This window comes from Clinocottus analis, unplaced genomic scaffold, assembly GCF_023055335.1.
Source record: "Clinocottus analis isolate CAN_PGR_092001 unplaced genomic scaffold, fCliAna1.0.p SCAF_7, whole genome shotgun sequence".
Classification (NCBI taxonomy): domain Eukaryota; kingdom Metazoa; phylum Chordata; class Actinopteri; order Perciformes; family Cottidae; genus Clinocottus; species Clinocottus analis.
The window spans coordinates 19,800,563-19,821,787 of record NW_027176229.1 but is presented as its reverse complement, the minus strand read 5'-3'; the positions used below and the strand labels follow the sequence as shown (position 1 = coordinate 19,821,787).

The window sequence follows — 21,225 nt, the reverse complement described above, 5'->3', positions numbered from 1 at the left end:
TCTGCTTCTTGTGAGATTCTGCCAGGTTGTGGGTAATATTTCAGCCACGACACTTCTCTTTTTTAGCTGGTCGTACTATTTGAGATCGGGGCAGACCGGCAAGACTTTAAGACCCAGATGACAGCGGTAGAATGATAACGTATACGGTTCGCTAATCGCCGTCGCAGCGTCTGAAAAGTAAGTCTCTGTATTTGGTCAATACAGATTACTCAGAGACTTTGGAAAGGCTTTAAAAACCTTGCTCATCAACCTGGTGCACTTAAACAATCCTGTGCCCTAATGAGCCGTTTAATCATCGACACATTGGTTGTATAGGAATGAATGGTGATGACACAGCAACAACAAAAAAGAGTCACACCCACAGAGCATGGTAGACGACATGGGGGTCCAGGTTTCAGGGCGGATCTTGCTGACATCGCTGCCAGCAGTTGTCAATCAAACACAGACACACCCCTCCAGCCAGCAGAGACAAAAAGGAGCCTTTTGTTTTCTCCTTTTGCCCATTCAAAAAAACTTAACGAGAAAATGATTTATACTTTATAGTACATGCTGAAAAATGGTTGCAAAAAAAGGACGTTTGTGTGCTTTCAGGACTGTACATTGCCGCATTTCTCTGAATGTACCAGAGCAAAAAGCATTTGAACAAAATAGAGGTAAGTCAGCTGTGCACAGGCCGTGCCAAGAAATCACAAGTCTACAATATAACACTTAATGGCCCGATAGCCACAAATCCCTGATAGCAATCCACCAGAACACCTTTGGAATTAACTTGAAAGCAGCATCGGGTGGTTAAAAAAAAAAAGAGCTTCCCCAAATAAACCTAAAGCAGTCGTGCAAAGCACTGATGGCTGCATGGTCAGCTTCGATACCGAGGCACTATAGGACCCGTGTTGAGTCGCAGCCACAAACTGTGACTGATCTTTCAATCGCAGGAGAGAACAGGTATTTGTAACGTCGTGGTCGTCGGGTGAAGATCCCGTATACATATATACGTGGAGATCGCTCGACCAGCATATCAAATAAACCTGCAGAGCCGACTATTAGTTTTACTTCTATGTGCAAAGAGAGCGGCATTTGGAGCCTTTGAAAGGAACAAGCCTCGCTGATTAAAATAGTTACTGGGTGAGGGTGCCTTTTACACACAAGAGACTTAAAGTTGTGTTAGAATCGATAACGGCGACACTGAAAGCCCAGGTGACGATCTCCTATAGTTTCATCTCCGTATAATCGGGTCCCTTATACGGAAAAGACCGAACACGTCAGAATTCGTTACGGCATCATATATCTGACCAATAGGTTTTCCTTTTTTTTTCACCAAATGTCTGAGGAAGTTTATTCTTGGGAGTCCACTTGGAGATATAAATATATGACAGTATGTAAAACACGATGACAGAGTAAAGACCGGCGCACAAAAAAACCAACGTATGCAGGCCTGTACACGCGTGACTCAATTCACAGGCCTCTGATTGCCACAGCATAAAAGGAACTCCACTCACTAATGCTGAATAATAGCCGTGGTCAATCTACATTCACATTGCAGAGGCCTCATCAAAAGACTGTGAGAATATCTCAGGTCTGTATCAGAAACACAGCCTGATTCAGCACCCCACCACAGAGAAATCAATGGGAGTTGAAAAGTTTATCTACTGTCATTTATACAACCAACCTCGGCTTAACTAAAAGCAAAGACAATCCTCTTAGCACAAAGCTGTAGGTTATCAGAGAAGGACCTCTCTGTTTTGTAAGACCTTTTTGGCAGTTAATGGATAAGGATTGAGTTATCTTTTAATTAACTTCAATACTGGGGTAGTGAGTTTATCTTGCAAAAATCTATTAACTGTTTATCCACTGACTGCCTGGAGCCAGACTGTTGCATCTGATGACATCAACAACGCAAGTGTATTTTCACTCCACAACTACATTTTGTGTCACTTTTGATCGTAGGCTCTTCAGTGGGAAGATATATTCAGGGCGGTACTTCCATGTTTGCACTGCTTTGCTAATCAACAAGCTACAGAATAAGAGAACACAAGACTCTGGTCATTTTGTCATCATTAAGCAAAAGGATAATTTTTTTTCATTGTGATTATTGCTTCTTTTTTTTCTTCCCCTTTCCAAAACTCATTTCCATTTGTTAAGTTCTTTATTTTCTCTGTTTGTTATTGGGTGAGCAGAATGAATACATGCATGTGTGTTTGCACTATAGTGTGTTAGACACAAGAAGCAGAAAGCAATAGAGCAGATGTTTGCTTGTACTTCTGTAGATGTTCTATTTATGAAGCCCCTACCCTCTGGTTGACAGTCATCGTGCCTCGATGAGCTCAGCTTTGATCAAACACATCAAATCAAGTAAAACTTTGAATATCGAAATAGAAAAACATGAGTTTGGAGGTGAGGCGAGGCGATCCTGAAAGAGACCCAAAAGGAACCGGGCACAAAGTGGAGAGGATGTTCACACCTGCGCTGTGCGGGAGCCGAGCCAAAGTGACGTCTGCGTGCCTGCACCCTGACGTCAGCAATAACCTGAGTGGCCAACCTTTTGAGTGCTGCTGGGCTTTTTGTTTTGATCGTCTTGCAGTCTGTGTGAGCGGGGCACTTCTTTGTTCTTCATATCGCTGTCAACACCTTCCCCCTGGCATCTCTCCCTGTTTCCCATCAATTTGAAAAAGGCGGTCATCCATCAGTTCACTGTTTATTCTCACTGCAATGCACCCATGATGAGGTTTGTGGACTTCGTTTTACCGTTTTTTTTTTCTAGTTTAATTGGCCTGTTATGATGCAGATGCCGATGCGTCTGCAGTGATTGTGTAAAAAAATATAAGCAGCAGTTGTTAATGTGACCATAACAGACAGCGACTGCAAGCATCAGTGGGCTACTTATGAGCCTTTTTAGAATGCATCGACTGTGCTGCTGACAGTAATCAATAGCTGGACAGAAGTTAATAGTCAATTAGCCTGAGTTACACTGACAGGAATGATAAATAAGTAATGCATCAGACGTCGCGGAAGTCTGAATGTGAGCTCACGTCCAGTAAAGACAAACAGCTGTTTTAAAAAAAAACAACTGACAATCTGGTTTGGGTCTCATTATTATTGCTACGAGACTCAATAACATAACGCAAAATGCAACGCACTCGACGAGTCACCGCCTTCCTCAGGGCGATGCACTTAAAAACCGCACCGCATATGAAACGGCCATAGGAAATTAAAGGACACCTGAACTGGTTGACTCAAATCAATAACAGTGCAATACAAAACTCCCTGAGGGAAGGCTATCTGAAGAACCGTATTAGGTGTCGGTGCCGTTTCTCCTACCTCAAGCTAGTATTTGATCCTGAGCAAACCGACTGAACAGCTATGCGGCCCAGAGGACCGGGCGGGCCATCAGTGCGACACCTTGCGTGGCAGCCGATGCCATCAGCGTGTAAATATGTGCATGAATGTTGACATGAAGTGCAAAGTCCATTTACCATCTAAACGTGTGGACGTTTTTTAAAAGAAGCGCTAACACACTACCTGTGATGGCTGACTTGCAGCTCTCCAAGAAGCTGATTCTTGAACCACTGGTCAAAGTCGACGTTGTCAAACAGCTCATAAGCCGCCAGTCCCACTGCATTGTATACTGCGGACAGAACAACCACAATACAGAAATCAGAACCGTATTATCATTTAGTCACAGTATCCACGGGAGCACTGGGAATATTGAACTTCTAAAAAAGTGCAGTGAGCAAACAGAGTGTGAGCACTTGAGGGAGAGATTAAAAAAAGATAATAAAAAATTAAAAAAAGATGGTTTTATGGTTCTGAGATGAGCCGCAAGAACACTCAAACTTAAATCATTCATGCCATTGGCGAAAGAGAAATCCCTGCATTTTGCCCCTACAGGACCTTAATGTTTGAGAGTTTAATGCTTTTAAATCGCAAAATGCCTCACTTGACTGACAGGTCTCACTTTGATGTTTAAAGTCTGATCGTCTGTTGGTTCGACTGCAGAATGCAATTTGTGGGGGGGAAATCTGTTGTAGGTTTGTTGGCTGCTGAAAAGCTGCCACCAAACTGCAATGCTGGACGAACAGCCAAGAGCGGGAGATTGCATTGATTGAATAGCCGGTTGGACTGAACCGGAAGGGATGCTTCACGTGGAGCTGAACAGCTTGACTTTGCATGAAAGCACGAAGAGTTTGAACGATAAGAAAAGGGATAAAGGCGGCAAATATGTCGTGTAAGCCAAGAAAGGTGTTTAAATGAGCATTATAGCATTAAAAACATGTAAAAGCCTGAGTTTAAACAATGGCAAACCATCAGATATCATCGTATAAGCACTGTAGGCTACGTTAGAGACCCTGATGGGCTCCTGTAACCTTGGAGCTACTAAGAATTTAGGTCAGCCATCTTTGTTCTCTCATTCATGGGCCACACCATGGGCACACATGTACACATGCATATATGTTTTTGTATTATGATGATCGTTATACCATACATTATGGAATATGTCTGTGACTTTGTAAAAGTTTGTGAGAGTTCCTTCTTTGGGCCGTGACGTGATTTGTGCGTATTTGTACAGATGTAATAGTGCCAAAAACGTAGAGGGCACTTAAAGGACGAGATGCAAAAATAAAAAGACCAGATCAGAGAAGATATGGCAGTATGAGTAACAATGAGACATAGATAAGTAAAGGGACAGAAGCCGTACAAGTGGAAGAGACGCTTCCTGTTGCTATTTGTATTTCATCTTCAAAAGTAATGCATTCTGAGAGAGCGGTGAGGAGAAATATAACAAAAACAGGGACAGGATGAGACTTAACTGAGCGGAACTAAAACTTAAATTATCTTCTCTCATATATCATAGAACAAAGATGGCTGAATGGATTGATTGAATAGTTAGTTCAAACTAAAAAGCTTTAAGAGTTTAATAAAACAAACAGGAAATGTCTAACTTTCAAGAAGACCAACATGCTTTTCTTTTGCCTCTCTCCTTTCTTGGAGAGAGTCCTGTATTCTTTGTAGCAGGCAAGGTTAAGCTTCTCTTTGAGGTCAAAGGTATGGCTACTTTCTGATTTAAAAGCACTGCTATATTATCTGGCTCCTCAAATGAGATGTTCCTGTGTTTTTAAATGTGTTTTAGTTGTCAAATAGGGCCTCTTGGAGGGCTAGGGATGTACTGAAATATACTTACGTCATTCTTATGTGGAATATGTTAGGCAGTGCAGCATTAAAATATAGGACAAATTCCAAAGTGACAACAAATATGTAAAAAAAAAACATCATGTATGTCTGCAGCAACAGAAACTAAAAGTACTGCTTTTAATACAAGTTAGCAGTCGAATGCCAGTTAGCAGCATTTGTCAGCTAAAAAAAAGGTCTATATAGGTGGTCTTATTTATTTCTTTTAGGCTGTCACATAGCTCTGTCTATTATATATGACCAATGTATTTACAGCATTTAGGTTGGCTTAATTTGGTTGTTGCAGCTCATTGAACTCTCTTTTCTTTTTTTCTTACAGTATAATTAAGGCCATGGTCTGTTAGTGTATTAGCACAATTATAATTATTGACAAATTAACAAATCAGCACCTGCTGGTATTAATTAAGTGGCACTCTGGCACTTCAACAAGCTTTAGCTCTCGCGGACACAATTATACGTCACTGCTGCTGCCAGCACAGCTTCATCACCCAGTGATGTCTGCAGGTTTATCAACACTGACGGCATCCAACTTTAACGGGGGCCCTAATAGCGGGCAAACTGTCTGTGATTTAGTTGTGTATGTCATAAAACCACCAGCGAGGCAGCCCTGACCTGCCACAGAGTTATAAATACTCAAAGGAAGTAAAGACGGAGAAAAGAGGGTGTGAGACAGAAAAAAAGATGGGGGTACAAGATGTCCTACGGACATGGGAGATTAAGTGGGGGAGAAAGCAGTACGGCCAGAACGGATTACATTATGAAACTGCAACTCAAAGAAGGGAATCACTCTCCACGATTGCCGTGGTCCTGCGGTATTTCAGAATATAGATCTCAGCCCAAAATAATTGGCATGCGTACGGAAGCTCTCTTTATGCAAATCACAATTCACTCATCCCCATCGGTTGGAGTATGTTAATAACAAAGCCAGTTTAACAACCTTTGCATTTTGCGTTTAAGACAAAATATTAATTTTAGCCGAGTCAGACTCTTCCTCGGAGTCCGAATCGGCCACTTAACACACCCGGTACGCCTCGACTCACCTGAATCCTTCATGAGCAACTGAGCCGAGTCTTCCACATTGGTTGGGCCTGCAAAGACAGACGCACAATCTGGGTTACTTTACTGGTTGAAGTAACGAGCGCGCATCCCGGTACTACATCAGTACCGGCTCAGTCATTTCACTGGTTTGTTCTCTCCCTCTTTATTAGTCCTTGTTATATACTCAGTTCTCAAAATCAATAGCTGCCTCTTTTCAACCATAGAATTACACCAATCTGCTGTCTTCCTTGCTCCAGCGGAGCCCATTTCCACTCCGTCACTTTGGCGCCTAATTTATCAACAGAACAAGAAACTACACATCAGTGCCATGAGGGGACCCTTTGCAGTGTGTGTGTGTGTGTGTGTGTGCATGCATGACTGACTTGAGAATTGTGAGTAGTTTTAATGGTGGAGGGTTGTCAACAGAGGTCTCGAAGGTGCTGTCAAGCCAATAGAGTGCATGCTACTCATACTGGGACTACTAAAAGCAACAAGAACAAAAATCCTCCACTTTATTGTTTTCTGTTGCATGAAATATGTATCACTTTTCTGAGGCACGGTTATGTTTCATGATGGGAATAGCGTCTGACATCTGAGGCCCATTATGTATTACAGGGAAACTGAGCCATACCGTATGTGTAGTGCAAGGCCATTTTATCTGTATAGCATCTTACAAGGAAATGTACAGTACGCATGCATATTGTGCAGAAATGCACAATATACATTTCTGCACCATGTTAAAAGACCACTCAACACCATGTTAAAAGACCACTCAATACAGCCCAATCAAATCCAACAGCACCAAACAGCCTCCAAAATTGAATCTAACATAGCTAGGTGTACCTAATAAACTGGCATTTTAGTAGGTTTGCAGAAAAGATTCACACTTAACCGACCCTGGAGATTCTGAACCATGTCCAGTAGCACCGGTATCAGCGTCTGGTTGTAGGTGTGGAAGATATCCAGGAACAATACTTCTGCACAGGGCTGAAGAGAAGAAAGAGCAGAAGGGATGGGTAACTGGCAGAATTGGTGGTACACTGTATGTGGAAATCGTCACAAGATTTCATTTAGTATTTTCACCCAGCTCTCCTCATTCTCAGAAGCTGGCTTTAATTTGATTGGTCAAAAAAAAAGGTCAGTGTGTAACATTTACACAAAAGGTTGTTATAAATAAAGAGGCACAAACACAGACAAACAACAGAAAAACACGGCATCGAGCCCCCGGTTCAATAAAACGTCAACGTGAAAGGGGATTTCTTGTTTGTGTGTGCTTGAATAGAGAAATGGTTGTTGACCCACCTCTAGTAGTATATTGGTTTCAAAATCTATATTCAAGTAAAGCTGCGAGGAATCTGACAACATGGGCTGAGCCGACTCATGAATACATGCTGTGAGCTGTACATCTCACGGTATGTCCTGTAGGTATGACCTTTCCTCCCGGGTGGCAATAGGTCAGATGACACTTCTGAAAGGCTACTCCAGCCTCGCAGGATTTCGATAAACACAAACCCTCATTTTGTTGGGAGGATATAGGCAGGTGGTAATATTGATAGGATAAGGTCATCCATAATCGGCAATTAGAATTGAGGACCATGGGAAGAATAAACGGAGAGTGACATATGATCCATGAGCCGTCCTGAGCTAACACGAAGGTCAAAACAGGGCCGACAGGATGTTCGGACAATGTAAACTTTGACTAAACCAGCTGCCCCTTCTTTGTGTGGATCTGTAGAGACATGTTGACATGCCTCTTTGCAAAATTTGAGCTTTAGGGAATGTGATGACTTCTAACTAATTCCATGCGTAGTCCAAACTAAATACCTTTTTTTAAGTATGTGTGAGAAAGCCACATGTACTACAACAGAGTGCTATTTAAAACTCCTTGGCCACACCCTTACGGTTTAAAAATAAATCCCTTTTAATAAAGATGCTGATGTTTCTAGCTTTAAAATTGTTGATCAGAAAAAAAACATTCCAACACTGACCACCAAAAAGGAACACTGATGCAATAAAAAGCAAGACGAAACGTTAAAAACAGCTCCATGTTTTCTACCGAGGATTCAAATTGAGAAGTAACTGATCAAGTAACAAGTTCTCAAAGACACGGTGTGCTCTCTAAATGAACAAGAACTTTTACAACAAGACCTTGAGTTTCAATGATTTAATGCTTGCTGTACTTAAAGAAATGTCCGTCATCTTAAGTGATGAAAGTGGATATATGGGGCTCAAAAGAGAGAGAAGGGGAGTACGTGGGGTAGACAGAAAATAAGAGATTACGTCATGACTCACAAGCTAAAGATGAGCCATTGCCAGCTAACAAAACTCAGCTCTAAAGCCCGGGGGGACCACTAACTGTGTTATGATCCTGCAACGTGTACAACTTGCTCTGTGCCACCACATGAAATCATTTTAATGTTTAAAAAAATATAGCACGCACTTAAAAAAAAATAACGCATGGAAAAAAAATAATATCATCCCTATTCCAATATCTTCTATCATTATGGTTCTTTCAATTACATTTTTATGGTTGGAAGGGTGGCGTTTTGTTTTTCTTGCAAAAAATGTTTCTTCAAAACATTTGAGTTGAAACACAGGGGCAATATTAGGGGTATTATTTTTCCTCCGTTTGTGGATGGTGTTGCACAAGTGGTACCAGAGAGGACATGGCTGTTGTCATTTTCTTTTGTGGGCAGGGTTGAGGACTGCGTGCACGACCATCATCGCCGTGCACCTCAAATCCTGGAGGACCTCTCTGACGGCGTTCTTGCCATCCACCCCCCTCATTTATCAGGTACACAATATAATTTTGCATCGTGTGTGCGTGTTAACTTACCCGTAGACTGTATTTCCAAGAGTCACCACCTGTTTCTTCAACCGCTAGAAAAGGAGAAGAAGAAAGGTGTGAGTACCGCGGTGTCCCATGTCGAGCATAATCACAAGGGTGGGTGTCTGTGGAGGACTGTAAAGCTATTACGGCCACCAGGCTCCGAAACTTTATTCTGAGGTGACAAATTGTTATCTATTAGGAAATGTCGGTCCGTAGATTATACCTTAGGCTGCGCAGCAGAAACCTATTTTAGAGCGCAGTGCAGCTGCTCGTGTAAATGAACGAAGGAAAACCAAGTCCCGACTCAAGAAATCCCCATTACTGCTGTTATTTTGTATGTTCAGCACCTCTGACCTCAATGTAATGAATGCAGCATCACCACGACACAAGAAAAGTCTGGTAAAGCCTGCATCCAGGGCGATATCGCTGACTTTGTGAATTGTATAACTGGCTAACCCCTCGCTATGCTGGACTCCCCAAAGACATGCCTGTTAACTCTGCCGGTCTGCAGGTCCAGATAAGTCTGCACTTTTGGATGCAGCCAGTGTGTCTGGTGATGTGCTATTACCAAAGCTCTCGGGGTCCTCTTCCCACATCGCCAGCTCCTCCTCTGTTAGAAGGAAGTAGTGTGAGACGAGCCGTCGTCCAATCTCGGTCAGTGTGGGGTGTGTGAAGAATGCCGTCTTGATCTTGTGAGCTTCCAGACTCTCTGGTTTGCTGTCTGAGGAGGGAGAGAGGAGAGGAGGAGAGGAGGGAGAGAGAAAAAATACATTTCATCATCTCTCTAACAAGAAGTCTACCGAGCTACAGAGTCTACTTCAGAGCTTCGAATATGATTTGTAGTGGAATTTACAGCATAAATTAAATGATCGGTACACGTACAGTTAAAAAACAGGACATCTAAATACCAAAAGTACATTGGATTATCAAATAGCTTTATGTCAGGCAAAAGCCTGTGTCAGAAACGGATGATTAAAATAGTAGATTAAAAAGTTAAAGTTAACATTAATTCTCTCCTCTGCTGGTCAACTTGACTTCCAATTAAAAGTAGTGTATTTACCTGCGGCCCTTGACCTCCATGTCACTACTCTTCGCTCAGTATTGAGCGCCCTGTTTGAACACTCTCCGACACACACACACACACGGGCCTTCCTGTCAGTCTGACTGACTGACAGCAGAGGCCTAATGAATAAGTCAGATGGCTGCTCCGAGTCAGTCAAGGCTCAACGTTCCCTTCCGCTATCTACCACCGCTGCTCAAAAATACTTTGTTTTCTCTGTTTGAAAATTCGAAATGGAAAGCTAACCTGGAGTCGAACTTGACTCAGCCGCCGCGGCACACTCGAACATTGGAATGACACCGAAGCATTAGCACGAGAAACAAACATGGCTCCGCTCTCTGTCAACTAACGATTGCTTACGAGAAATGGCTTCAATACGGGCACACCAAAGGCCGTACGAGATGGCAGAACAAGGAGAGCTGTGCTGTGCTCCATGGCTAATGAGGCACTGGAGGCCTCTGTCAGCATGAAATAAACATGAGCCTTGGTGATGTACGGTGACGCTGATGGTCTTAGAGCATACTGTTTTTTTAAAAACACCGTCAGTGATCTGCTTTAAAAGAGCTTGTGGCTTCTTTTTTTTACCATTATTGTCTTCACTTCTTCTTTCTTCTCCTTCCAATTTGCAATTCCCATCGCTCGTCCACCACGCGCTCCGATCCCCTGTGTTTATTGCACCATTCCTCCTATCTTCCCCATAGCTCACGACCTACCTTCGATGTTCTTGGAAGGTTTGTAGGCGTCATTCTTGACGATTATCTTGATGAGGTTCATGCACTGAACAATGAAGCGCTCGAAGGTCACTCCTTCCCCCGCCGGTGTGAACAGGTAGCTGACGGCAAACTCCAGGGAACGCTGGATGAGGGGGATGAATGCGCACGGATGGTTCTCCAAGAAGTCTAACAACTACATGGAGGGGAGGAGAGACAAGTGAAGAAGGACCAACGTAGAAAAGGGAGCGGAGGATAATGAACATTTGTTGAAACACTGCAAGTGGTCTGTAACATCCGTGATGCAAACAATCTGTAATTCCATCAGAAATTCCATCCGTGTGAGTTTGTCTCCACTCACAGCTCTCAACATTGTGACGGCTGAGCCGACAGCAACGACTGTAGAGACACACGGACAGAGATTCCTTGCTATATAATTAAATATATACAAGTCAACTCACAACTTTGGTGTACAGTATGATGATCTTCTCCAGCTTTTCTCTGCATGTGCTCTCTTGCCCAACCTGTCGAGCTGAAACATGAAACAACCAAGCGGTGGTGTTACGTATCAAAAGCAGAATCCTCAACGTACAGCATCCACAGGCAATTACCTGAATTTGGCAATATAGAGATGATCCTTCGTTATTTAAACCTTATATGTCAATAATATGACATAATAATAGTAATGTAGTGATAATTTGGCAATATAGAGATGATCCTTCGTTATTTAAACCTTATATGTCAATAATATGACATAATAATAGTAATGTAGTGATAATTTGGCAATATATTGCTCTAAACTTAATACAAAACTAGAAAATACTAGTTGTATACCCCTGTCAACAGTTGTCGTGAATATTTTTGGACAGGCTGTATACTATTAAGAGTTGTGTAAAATTGTCATAATTAGCAATGCTAATGCTTTGTGACCTTTGACAACCAAAATATAATGAGTTCATCCTCGGTTCCATGTGGACATTTGTGCTAGACTTGAAGACATTGCCTGAAGGTGTTCCTGAGTATTCATGAGGTCACAGTGACCTTGACCTTTAACCATCAAATTCTTTATCAGTCCGTCTTTGGACCCGACTGTTGCCGGTGTGGAGGCAAACAAAAACTCTATCCCATGATGTCCGTGGGAAAATATTCATTAACTCTTGACCTTAAAAGTGGATCCTGAAAAACACTCTTTTTATGAACATAGACAGAAGCTAAAATACAAAAGTTGCTCACCCTACAGCCATTATTTTTTCAATATCTGAGGATTCTGGCGTTAAGTGTTCTAAAGCAGACAGCAAAACGCATTGAAATTCAGATCTTTTATCTCCAGAAGTAATTTGCTGATAGCTTCATAAAAAGGTAAACTTCATGGAGCCCACATAAGAATTGACAGTGTCAGTTGTTGACAAGGAGTCACAATTGATTCAGAGGACAACTTTTTAGAACGATATGGAACATTAGGTGAGATGTGTTCTTAAGTGGTGTCTGATCTTGTCCTATCAACACAGCCAATATGGACCTGACAAGAAGAAAAGTTATTTCACTGAATAAGTAGGAGAACGATTACACTGACGGACTCAATGATGGAAAGGTCTAAGTAAGTAAATAAATATATAAAAGTCTCCACTTTTATTGTGTTTTGCTTTGCTTTTCTTGTTCCATCATTCAGGTTATTGTTTTTATTGCTGCTGCAGACAATCACTCCTGTTCTTGAATAGCAGACTCAATTCATAGCTGTGCCCGAACATGATTTTTTAAAGCATTTACTACTGGGGGAAGATATTAAACTTGCCAAGTGTAAAACGCTCAATAACCCTGTAGTACATTGTTACATCATCTCCACCACCGCGATGCTGATACAATCCAATTGCAAGAGATTCTACTTAAAGAACTCAACTCATTTAAATTGAAGAGAAGATGGGCAGGTCAGAGTCATTTCTGGGCCAATCAAGAGGTGTGGCTATCCTGACGCATGAATCTAACCCTTTGGGAGAAGATCTTGTAATACCAGCGGAGGTTTGGGCAGATATTCCAGAACGTGTCCACAAATCTTATATATTTGTGGCAGACATGGTTTTATTTAATGCAAGGTGATACTTTGATAGGGGTCAGCAGACTCCTACAAGTCCTGGCTTTGATCGTCACCACTTATGGTTGTGTCTCTTTAGTTTTCTCAGTCTTTCTAAGCTATTGAGCAATACCTTAAAATGTCATGTTTTAGATTGTTTTTGCATGAAGGGAAGACATGCCCTTTAACTTTATTTAAAGAGTGCAACTTTAACTAAGTACTCTGATGACGCAATTGTATGTTCATGCAAAACCAAATAAGCAAAGTTAAAAAATAAAAATAAAAAAAACAGATAGCAAGTTTCTTGAGCATCCTTTTCTTCTTCCTACCGTCCTTCCTGCATATATTGATGTATCCTCATTTACTAAAAGAAACATTGTCGCCGTCTTTAAGGTTAAATGCCCACTTCACCTTGCTGCCTTTCGTGAGTCCCATGGGCCCATTATGATGGTGTCTATAATAAAGAACACTGATAAACAGAAAATCTAAAATGGCCATGAGTGACTCAGCCCGCCCACCCCCCCCCGCTGTAAATGTTGGCTCCATAAAATCACTCATGATGCTCGACCCACTAAAGATGTCCCGTGTAGTTTACTTCCTTGTCAACCTCATTGATGAAATCGACTTCCTGCAATCATTTGTGACGAGCCAGGGCCATAGTATCCCCTCTCGTTTACGCACACATAAATATCCATCAGGCACAACTAATTCACAGTGACACTAGATTGATTAAAAAAGGTTAAATGGTTCAAAGATTACTTTGTCTTGTTTCCTTCTCATTTGACCTCAAGCGTTATGTGGATCAAAACACCATTGCATTTTATTGACTTTGTGTCCATGACAATGTTTCCTTGTGTGCCGATGTACGACAAATGGTGATGTTAGCAGATGGTGTGTAAAGTCATCAAAGTCACTGAGGTCGAACGTCTGACCCGAAGAAACTTGCAGATAACATACATAGACAGAGACAGATGAAGAAAAAGCTAGAAAATAAAACTATTCATTATTTCTGACAGACATGTAACCTTGAAAAAAAGTTTTCAACAGCGTGGTGATTGACAGCGACTGACTCAGCTCGAGGACAAACATCTAACAGAGAGAGCCAGACATCTAAATGGACCACAAAGACTGCCCCTAAAAACACCAGTTTAGATAGCTGACCGTATCAGTCTGAGCAGAGAGGATACTTCTCCCCAGCCCGGCTGTGAGCTGCTTTGCCGTTTCCCCTATCTTCCGCGCCCAAATACCAACAGGACCCTGACCCTTTCTCTATTGACCATCAGAGTAAATATTGGAAGTGATAGTTGTGGCTGATGATCCTTGTTGCTCAAATCTGCTGCTATGGTAGATTGTGGAGTTGTGTCTGAGATGCATCGCTCAGCCACTGAGTGTTATCATGAAGCACTTGCAAGAAAAAGAAGAGAAACGGTAAAATTGAGCAACCACATCTGCCACTAAACTGGGTATTGACTACTTAAAGGGTGTCACTCAGTGTGTGTCTCTACTGCATGAGAGGGACGGATAAACTTTTTTTTAATGAACCATATTTTGACATTTCCACTCAGAGGGATGGGTACAAAGTAACAGGTGGAAGGACCAAGAACCTTTTAGGAAACTCATGAAGTGCATGTCCAAAATAAACTACCTTAATCACACACGTATTATATTGTAATCAATTCCAATGCATGATGCTCAAAGTAATCGCAGTGATCTGCAGGTCTGACAGATAGTTATTAAAAAATACAGTTAAAATTGTATGTTGTTCCTTCAGATAGAAATTGACAAAACATCAGAAAAAGAAGAGAATATTCTCCGCCAAGCAGATATGGGAAATGGTCTTAATTTAAATATGAATTCTTGAGTTATGGCCAAAGAAAATGTTTTGTGAGGCGATGATGACCGTTCATCACCAAATCTAATTAGTTTATCCTTAAGTACAGACGTTCCTAAGAAATTGTGTTTACAAGAATGGCCCAGATGGACCGACGGACGAACCTTGTAATAACCTGAAAACACGATGCAGCCACAACTGTCGCCCAAGCGGGGATATAAAAATGCATAAAATGTCTGAAGTGCGTGTTAACACTGAACTTAGTGACATTTTTCATGACTCGGCCCCTGAAGTTTCAATTTGACACCTACGTCATGCTATACGCTATCAGGAGACCTGGCGTTTGTGTACCGTACAGTCTATTAAGTAGGACCCTTTCATGTGCATTACATTAGTCAGCAGTGACTGAGTTTGTTTACTGAAGGGAGAAGCTTCAGATCAGAGATCCAGGAGAGAGAAAGAGAGAGAGAAAAAAAGACAAGTACTCACAGCATTCCAAGAACTGTGTTAGCCTCTCAAACACTGCATTCAGGAAACCCTGAAAGGAAAGAAATGAAGAGGGTGAGATCAAGTTTAATCTCTTTGACATTTCTGCAGTTGAATCACTTGTGATTGCTTCATCAGTATTGCTCAGATGGAGATCTATTAACAAAGGAATAACTTTAGTGCGCGTGTGTGTGTGTGTGTGTGTGTGTGTGTGTGTGTGTGTGTGTGTGTGTGTGTGTGTGTGTGTGTGTGTGTGAGCACACACACAAACACAAGTATAAATAAAAGTGCCAGCTACACCATATGAAAGAGAATCAATTTTCTGGAGCCTGGTGTAGACGCGGCTTCGCATGAGAAATGAGATGATAGATGGAGATGCAATCGGTTTAGGTCTGCGTTAATGTTCAGCCATGAGGTTAACAGCACTGCCATTAATCACAGCGCCTCAGCCTGTACGTACAGCTCCGAACGGAGTCTGGTGAAGAAAGAGGGGGTCGCAGGAGGAGCGCGGCAGAGAGGGCGGGAGACGACAAAGAACAACATGCACGGCAGGCACTCGTTAGGGTAATGGTGGGATTTAGAAAAAGAGGGGGAGGCAAGGTGGGTGAAAGAAAACGAGAACAATACTCAAATAGAGCACGCAGGAAATTAGAAGAGAATAATGCAAAAGTTTTCAGCTGAACAAGTCGTGATGGGAAAAACGGTTTGATAACTAAAAAGGGGAAGAGAAGTGAGGCCCGGCGGTGAAACAATACACCGAGATGAAGTGAGGAGTTTATGAATGTCAGCAAAATGGATTGAGGTGGTAACGAAAAGGATGGAAATTTGAGACAGAGTGCGGATGAGCATTAAACGAGCGTGTCAGCACTAATCGAGAAGCCGTTTGTAAAAGTAGATGAGAGCGTCAACCGAACAACCGAGTTCAATCTGAGGCAGAATCTTCCGGATAACAGTGGGTCGCAATTTAGGATTAAAATCTGATGACTGTTTCAACCGTGTGTGGTCTTTAACAATATACATGCACAGATTTGGCTCCAGGTTTAGAGTTTCGAGGTGGATTGTTGAAATCCATAATCTATTTATTTTTTTTAAATGCTTTGGATTGACACAAAGATGCTTGTAAACGCGTGGATGTTGCAAACAGACATACTGAGAATAAAGAACATATCTATTTTTGGGCTTTTTACAAAGCACAAGTTTTAAAGCAAGTAAGTTGTTAAGGAAAGCTTGAAATTCATCACTGTGGCAGCTTGTGTGGAAACTGACAATGGTCTTCCTTTCTAGGGATTACTAACTCACTAAAACTTGCAACTGGCCGCGTCACGGGTGAACTACAGCCACAAAACAAACGACTACGGTGCCAGTTTGCTATATACAACAGCTGGGCCCCCCGTACATTTCATGTTAAATTCGTGAACTGATGAAAAATACTTAAGTCGTGTCTTTAGACAAGCTTCATAATCTTTTTTTTTTTTTTCAGCAAACACCAATGTTTTTGTTTCTATTGTAATAAACTAATTTGATACGAACAGGGTTCATACACAACACATTTCCATGACTTTTCCAAAACTTTGGGGATTTTTTGTTTTCTTTAAGGACTTTTTCAGCCCTGGAAATACCCATGTAAAAATTCCATTACTTTTCCAGGTTTTCCATGACCGTACGGACCACGTATAAAACATCCGTTGGTGCTCAGAGGAAAAAAGTTCAGCGTCAAGTAACTCAATATTGTCCTCATCCTGCCCTGTCCCACCTGGACTGGAGGAACACGTCTGTTTGAATGTTGTTCATAGACTATAGTTCAGCATTCAGCACCATTGTGCCCTCTAATCCCGTCATCAATCTCAGACCTGGGGCTCAACAGCGCCCTATTTGAAAAGATATTGGGCTTCCTGACGGGTTGACCCCAGGATGTGTCGAGAGGCACCGCCATATCCTCCACCCTGATCCTCAACACCCCAGATGACAAGGTTACGCATTAAGCACTCCCTTGTATCCTGACCTGCTGCTCCATCGCTCTACAGACGGTGTTGAAAACTACCCGGCACATCGCCAGGAGGGAGCTGCCACTTACAGGGAGGACTTCTGCACCCAGCAGCGTCAGAAGAAAGCCAACAGGATTATTAGAGACCCCCCCCCAAACACCCCAGCTACAAACAACGTCTGCATGTGTTGGAACAGGCCTTCAGTTTGCTTTTCCTCAGTCCTCACCACAGAGTTTCAAATTGCAGACTTTTTCTTTTTTACTTTTAATACATAATGCAGCTGCTCTTACAAAGCCTATATTTTTGCATGATGTATGAATTCAATTAGGCTTTACTACTTTGTCATTTCATTGCATGTGGAGCTTTGACCCTTTTACTCATATGTTCGCTGCAAAGAGGATTGTGGGTCAGAATAGTGAGAAGAGAATGCTGGCTTGTATAGTACTGCAAAATGTGACCTTTTGCAGGAGGACATGCTGGTATTTTTGACATACTAAATCATTTTCTGGCATACAAGAGTATTGGTAGTATGGATATACATAAGCTAGGTGATTCCAAGATGGCACCCTTTCCCTTCTGGAGGACTGGTGGGGGATGGGGGGGAGGGGGTCAGGAACCCGACTTGGTTTGATTATGTTTAGTTTCTCTTTATGTTACAGGTAGTTAGCATTGCAGTGTTACAGCAGGCAACACACATACGTTACTCAACAGTTTTCTTCAGTAGGCTTATCTTTAACAACTTTGTTAATTAAAATGTTGCTGTGAAGACTTCGCTTCTTTGTTATCCTCCAGAAGACACTATGCATAACTATGTGTGTATGTTTGCTCATTATGAATTTACTACATTGCCGTTTAGATTCTGCTTATTCATGTGAAATAAGTAAAATCCCTAGATTCTCATTTCCTTTTTATACTTATGTATATTACTTGTTACACATAATTGCTGTAGTTAGGGGAGTTTGAGCCTCAAGATTTTACTTGATAGCTAGAAAGTAGAAAAAAACAACATATTGGGTGGGGAAGAAAAATGTCAGCCTATTAACAGCAAGATTGTTATTGAACATTACGCCTAATTAGAAGATTCGGGGCCGGCTTATTATCAAGATTCCCTTTTTACATTTCAGGCCTGTTGTGCTGCAGGCAACTGAGCTACACATCATGACTCAGTTAAATACCGTCTTCCCCTTCGCCGGGAGGAGTTTATTCGGTTCGCTGCAGGTTGCTTAATTACTTCTTCGGTAAGCAACCTGCAGGCTCAGATTTCTAAAATGAAATAATATGATTTTACAATTTTATCAGCAACACAGTACCATCGAAGCAAGAGGAAAAAATAGAGAGGACAAGCCATCAACACCGTAATGACCTATCAATAAGTCAGATAAAAAGAGCAAGACACATCTTTAAACCATCACATGAAATATTTGAAAAAGGGTTGCATGAAGTGATCAGTTAAGAAACATGTTAAATTAAAAAGAAATCTCAGGGAGCAGTTGAGAACTGTCAAACTGATCTGGATGACGATTCCTATTACTGGATTAAAAAAGCTTAACTTGTGAAAGTGTATTAAATAACTGAATTAATCATTCATTTGAGCAACAGTAATTGCATCCGATGTATTTAAATGACATCAGATTCACCTCACCTGTTCCTATTAACAACAATTAACTTTCTTTCAGTTCAATTTGTTACAGATCGTGGAAGCTGGTGCCAGATACATCCCGATTGAGATGTGAACACTGGTGATTACACACAAATGTGTGTTTAGTCAATGGAGAGACATGAATGGATTCGCAATAGACATTGCCAACATAATAATAAATAAATAAAAATAAAATCTAACACTGAGGCTATATGAGTCCAATATGTAGCAGAGATGTATAGAAATGAATAGAAGCTAAAATTAGGAAAATGAGAGAAAAAAATGAAGTTATGATATCAGTCTGAGTCAGATGAGTAACTGGATGCATAATGTTGCTCATTTATTTCTATACAGAAGCAAAAGGGACAAAAGAATATGACCAATATATGACCTGCTGCTCTTTTAAACAGCGATAGATCTCTTAATATGTTTGGAATAATAAACTGTGATTGCTATGGTTAGTAGACAAAATACAAAATTGTACTACGAGATAAAAGAGGTTTCCTACTTTTCAATGCTCAAATGTTGCCATCATATTTAAGTGTAAGCTGCGCATTGGACCATGATATCCTTATTAAGTGATAACTTCAGCAGTTATATGCAATACTTCCCTGGTCAAAAGCAACACAAATTATAGAAGAAAGAAAACACAGTGACCCTATCGCTGTGTTAACACACCTCAGCTGAATAACTTCATTTATATGTGGTATCGACAAGTTAAAGTAGGACGAGATAATATCAGCATAAACATGTGATGTGAACATGAAATATTTACTCCAAACTATTTTCTGCTCGCTGATCTGGAATAACCAGGGCCAGCTCAAGGCAAATTACATTTTAATGGGACTGCTTCAACCATTATACAACCTTCAGCATGCAAGCTAAAAGCTGTCTCATTAGTGGAATAATAGAGCACAGTAAACACATTTACTTCGGTCAAAGAACGTCCCCTGCAAACTCCTGTCTGACAAGAGAGAAAAACTAAACAAATAGACCAATAAAAGAAATAATAAGAGAGACGTAGACTGAGTGACAAAGAGAAGCAACTCAATGAACTTCTAAGACTATACTGTATGTCAAACAACACTTAGAGTCAAAAAGACAATTTGGATTTATTTTGAGCAACTATCACTTCTTTTCTTTATCACTTTATGTTACGATCAATTCAGTCCAGAACGATATACTGTCATTAATCGCATGATTTTTCTGTGATTAACAGCAATTTATCGCATTATGCGCACAATTCCATAATGAATGAAAAACTAGTGTATTGCACGCTTTTATTTTAAAGTAATGTTATCAGAACAATATAACAGGCACTCTCGGAGCAACAGCAAGTTAAGTATATAAATCCAGAACAGGTACCAGAAGAAACATTTGTCTGTTCATTATTTACATATACATGTTCATACATGTATATATATATATATATATATATATATATATATATATATATATATATATATATATATATATATATATATCAATATGATGTATTATACATTTCATATTTTTATATTTCCAATATTTAAATAAAATTATACATCTTTTCTTTTAGAATATTAATATTAACTACATATTATATATACTATTATCATATAATTAAATATTTTCAATATTTAAATTATGTTTTTTTAATTATATAAATATTGTATTCATTATATATTTCATAATGTCATCAGTCATTTCACATTGTATCATCAATGTTTAAAAGTGGGGTCAGTCAGTCAGTCGGGTCGGGGGTGGTGCTGTTCCATTCCAAGCCTCTGCACAGTGCCAGCCTTTTCTCTCCCACAGGTAGTCACCTACCTCTAGCATAGCAGGCCACAGCAAGCCCTCTGGGGTATTCCCACTGGGGTAACTTATGTACAGACGTATGGTGAGGAGAGCGGGTCCAGTGCTGAACAGCACCCTTCCATTCATACTCGCCCTCCTAGAGACGGCGATGGGAGGGGTCAATGTCTGAAAGGATGTGGCTTGAAACAGTGGCGCGCAACACCGCCCCAATAACACAATATCCTGGCTTTCAATTTAAAGCACTAAATGCACAAATCATTTACAGTCATGGTACAGTTTGAACTACTTTAGGCTTTAATATGGCATGGAAGTGCCCCGGGGAATTGTGGGTAATATTATTGACCAATCAGGTTAAGGCTTTGTGAATATGGACGTATTTATAAAATATTCAAAAATATATGACTTTGATCAGTAATGTACAGATTCATGAGATGGGCAACACACGAATTCACATTTCTTCCAACCACAGCGGCCACTGCAGCGCTGTTTGTGTTTTTTGGGCCAATTTTGTTGGTTTGTTTATATTCGATTTGCAAAGACAAATGAGATGCAGTACAGCGCTAACCACTAAGCCAGTTTAGCGGTTAGTGCTAAATG

At 40.9% G+C, this 21,225-nt stretch overlaps 1 protein-coding gene across 1 annotated transcript in view; it reads right to left on the bottom strand.

The window, feature by feature from the left end:
• The window catches only part of ipo11 (importin 11), a 100,285-nt gene that overhangs the window by 61,590 nt on the left and 17,470 nt on the right, over positions 1-21,225 (bottom strand). The window contains exons 8-15 of the mRNA XM_068566383.1: positions 15,211-15,259; positions 11,284-11,354; positions 10,826-11,018; positions 9,621-9,773; positions 9,059-9,102; positions 7,119-7,209; positions 6,225-6,272; positions 3,517-3,622 (exon numbers count right to left, since the gene is read on the bottom strand). Of these exons, the coding sequence (XP_068422484.1) occupies positions 3,517-3,622; positions 6,225-6,272; positions 7,119-7,209; positions 9,059-9,102; positions 9,621-9,773; positions 10,826-11,018; positions 11,284-11,354; positions 15,211-15,259 (755 nt within the window). The remainder of the gene's footprint in view (positions 1-3,516; positions 3,623-6,224; positions 6,273-7,118; positions 7,210-9,058; positions 9,103-9,620; positions 9,774-10,825; positions 11,019-11,283; positions 11,355-15,210; positions 15,260-21,225) is intronic.